Here is a 3,921-nt window from a genome sequence, read left to right on the forward strand (position 1 = left end):
CCCCTCAGGTTGCGGGAGAGAAGGAAGAGGGTCAGGGCCATGGGGAGGGAAGTGGAGCGAACTCGGGGACGGAGCGCGGGGCAGGTCAGAGGCTCAGCGGAGAGGGGCCGGAAGGGCGGGTCGGAGGGGCGATGAGGCCGGGGGGCTTCGGGGCTGGAAGAACCTCAGAGGCCTGGGAGGGACGGGAGTGCGGGAGGAAGACAGGGCGCCCTGCGCAGGAAGATGGGGCAGGGGCGGGGACGAAGGGACCGGGTCGAGGTGGAGGGCCGGGGCTGCAGGAAAGGGCAGGGATGGGGTGCCTGGCAGAGGTGGCGTGCGAGGGACACTGAGGCCTTGGGTCCGACCCGAACTCGGCGTGCCCCAAGGTGGGCTGGAAGCAGGTCCCGGCCCCGCGCAGGCCGCCCGGCCCTCCGTTTGTGCCCACAGAAGCTCTCTGGGCGCGTGGGGCTTAGGCACTGCTTGGGAGCCGCCGCTGATGCAGACGACTCCGCTCCAGACACCTCAAGGTCCTTTCCTCTGCTCCCTGATTCTAGGGACATGGCCCCTCCCGAGTGGGTGGGGCGAGAGCGCCCGCGAATACCTCCCGCCCCTCTGCCCCAACAGCTGGCGTCCCCAACAGCTGGCGCGGCCCTCCCGAGACGAACTAATCCCCCGACACGCTGACTCGGCCTCTTTCCTGCTTAGGGAACAGAAACAGCCCGGGCTGCCCCCTCCCGCCCCCGCGGTCGGAAGGACAACCAGAGCCGATGGAAAGGACCTGGCAGAAGGGGTCCCCGGCCCCTTCCAGAGCCGCCCCCGAACGCGAACACACACATACTGGTCCGCACAGGGCTCCGCGGGCAGCAGCTTGTCCTCATCTTCTTTGTTGAACAGAGACGACATTGTCAGCCAGCCTTTCACCCCGACCCCCTGAACCTGGGAGGGGCTGGGGGTCAGCCAAGGGCCGGGCTGCAGCACAACCTCTGGGGTACCCCCACGCACCCACACGCCCACTCCCCCCCATACCCTCCTCGGCTACCAGGGCAGCTGGACGAAGCGAGAACTCACCCTGCGGGCCAACTGTGTCACAGGGCTGAAGGCCTCCCCGGTGGGCTCTGCAGTCTCAGACTCCACGAAAGCTGGGTTCTCCCTCTGGGACACAAGACCCCACCTGGCATGAGAGGCCCCCGAGGAGCGGCCCTGCCTCTGCCACTGCCAGCGCCCAGACCTGCCCCGAACTGGGCACACTGCACCTCGCTCCTCTGTGGGTGCTCTCGGGTGCACACAGGTGTGCCTCCACAAAGTGCCAGCCTCGCACACACCTCTACAGTGTGTGTACACACCCCGCACACACCCATGCACCCGTACCTGCCCACCCGGACACATCCACACACACCCGGAAACATGGACCAGGGCATGCACACTAACGAAAGCTCACGGCTGAGCCTGAACACCTCCGCTCCCACGGCTAGGCCTGCCTGTCCACAGACGTGTGTGCTATGAGGCGCCTTCACGGGACACGCACACGGCTCACCGCTCACACCTGGGCACAGCTCGCTGCAGGCAGGCACACAGAGGCCGCCACACCTGCCTGCAGGACACAGACACGCAGACACGTGCCCCCACACAACTCAGGCCCTCGGGGTGCCTCCTGACCCTGCCCCAAATGTGCACCCCAAGGACACCCAGAGCCAGCTCACACCTGCACGTGGAATCCGTGGGGTCCCACGCAGGTGTCAGAACCAGCACGGGCACTTCACTGCCCGGCCTGGGCCCCAGCCTGTCTAGACGTGCACTGCTCACACGCACACACAGGACCAGTCCCGCCCCGCCATGCCTTTGTGTATGACTGCCACTTGTCCCAGCCTCTAGCCCTAAACCCGTTCCCAGTTGTGGAGACATTTTTGATGTCTTCTTTGTCAGAACAAATGCTGACATAAAACAGAGTCTAAGTACGGCTTTCATCTGATGCGGCCACAGTGACTTTCAGAGTACACGTGCCACTCCCCGTGCTGGGGGCTCGTGACCCTCCAGGCAGGCCCTCCACTTCCCAGCTCTGCCCCTCAGAAGTTGTGGCAGCTAAATGTGCCCCAAGAGGCTGTTGCCCACTGGGCCTTGAAGAAACTTCCAGGTGGCAGCCCTTGTGATCTTTGGAGGTGGGCCACTCCTCCCACGGCCCCCTCTTCTCGTCCTCAGTTTCCTCTGTGTCCCGGCTCTCTGCCCCTGCACCGAACGCTGCCATCCCGAACATGCCAGTGGCTTCTGCACAAACGTGCCCTGCTGTCAGAGCCCGTCCCTTGGCCCTCCTTGCAACCCCTACTCCCACCCAACAGCGTGGTACCCACCTCCTCTGCCAGGCCTTCCTCAGATTCCCCGCTCAGGGTCTGGAGCACTTTGGACTTGTAGGTTTTCCAAAAGGCCTGGTTCATGGCTGCGGAGGAGAGTGGCCTAGAACCCAGGCCCAGGAAGGCAGTGGCTCAGTGGGCACCACTGGTCTGGCTCCAGGAATGTGGTGAGGCTCAGCACTTGTCCCAGGGGTCCGGTGACATCATTAAAGATGCACCATCCTCCCCAGTTGGCACAGTGCCCAGCATGGGAACCCGATCCAAAGCAGTCTGGAGTGGGGCAGGATGGAGCAGGCTTCCACCGCCTCAACCCCTTGTCCTGACCTATATGGCCGAGAATAATGCAGACATTGAGAGAGAGAGACAGGCCTCCGTCTTGGGCCTCCAGGTACTAGAGGCTGTGGATGTCAGATGGCTCCAGAAAAGCATTCTTCCATTTCCAGAGTCCTTGGGTCTAGGGCCCACACACTGGCGCCCCCTCTGATGCTTCCACACTCAGACTTCAGGAACTGGACTGGGAAGGTCCCCAGGTCCCCATCAGCACCCTAGGCTTCCATTTCACTCCTTTGTCTGGGCTGGAAACTGATTCCGCTCCCCAGGGACTCACGTGCCTGTCTCTCTGTTTCTTGGCGACAAGTTCCAATGAGCTGGAGTCCCTGAATTATTGCTGAGTTCTCTGGCTCTGTCCAGTGGAGCTAGTTCTGGCCAGCCCGGGAGGCACCAGACTGGGGTGAATGGAGCACGGCCCCTTGGCCCACTCCCCACTCAGCACACAACACCCAGGCTGTTTTCCTGCCTTTGCGGCCACACACTCCAGGAGTCCAGGACTCGGAGGAGGTTGGCACAGACGGGGAGGTCCTCTCTGAGCACCTCTTTGCCTCGTGAGAGGTGCTGACCCCTCTTAATCTGGCAGGATACCGGAGTGCTGCGACCTTTGCGATTCAGCTGGGGGAAGGGGTTGGAGGATGGAGATCCCTCTCAGCAGGAGCCCTGAGAGGTGGTGAGGGTTTGGTTGGGGGGCTGGAGGTGTCCTGGGAAACACTGTTAGGTGTCACTCATTCATTCATTAGTGTTTACTGTACCGTTTTTTAAAGTTTTTCGTTTTGTTTTGTTTTGGTCATAAGGTGTGAGCACTTAATGGAGAGAGAGAGACGAGACAGGGAAAGTGAGAAATCACCCCCCAGGAGGGATGGCCACCCTAATCCCTTCTCCATTCTCTTGCTGGGATTTGAGCACACATGCACACACACCAGGCGTGATTTTCCAGCCCCGGGGTCCAGGACTGGAATTGCAGTCAGTCATGTGGGAGTCCAGCGCCTTAATCGCCATGCCAAGTGCTGGCCTCATAACATCGACTATTATTAATAAATATTTATTCATCTATTCACATCACAGACATTTATCAGTGCCTTCCAGGAATGTTGAAAGCATCCCACCCGCCAGCCCCGCCGCGGAGGTCTAAGGTCTGGGAACAGGAGGGGACGTGAGGGCCAGAGGATGGCACGAGACAGGCTGGGCCGAAGCCCGTGGGCGCACCGGAACCTGGGGCCTCCTGCCCTTCGGAGAGAGGCTGCCTCCGGCCTCGCCCCAGTCGTTA

At 61.7% G+C, this 3,921-nt stretch overlaps 2 protein-coding genes across 2 annotated transcripts in view; one reads left to right on the forward strand and one right to left on the reverse strand.

The window, feature by feature from the left end:
• CUNH1orf232 (chromosome unknown C1orf232 homolog) overlaps window positions 1-2,408 on the reverse strand; it is a 10,266-nt gene extending 7,858 nt beyond the window's left edge. The window contains 4 exon segments of the mRNA XM_027776120.1: window positions 724-771; window positions 773-915; window positions 1,048-1,131; window positions 2,325-2,408. Of these exon segments, the coding sequence (XP_027631921.1) occupies window positions 724-771; window positions 773-915; window positions 1,048-1,131; window positions 2,325-2,408 (359 nt within the window).
• ZNF593 (zinc finger protein 593) overlaps window positions 2,407-3,921 on the forward strand; it is a 2,449-nt gene continuing 934 nt past the window's right edge. The window contains exons 1-2 of the mRNA XM_014591962.2: window positions 2,407-2,491; window positions 3,238-3,281. Coding sequence (XP_014447448.2) covers window positions 2,407-2,491; window positions 3,238-3,281 — 129 coding nt within the window. The remainder of the gene's footprint in view (window positions 2,492-3,237; window positions 3,282-3,921) is intronic.

Source organism: Tupaia chinensis, unplaced genomic scaffold (genome assembly GCF_000334495.1).
Source record: "Tupaia chinensis unplaced genomic scaffold, TupChi_1.0 Scaffold000628_1, whole genome shotgun sequence".
Classification (NCBI taxonomy): Eukaryota; Metazoa; Chordata; class Mammalia; order Scandentia; family Tupaiidae; genus Tupaia; species Tupaia belangeri.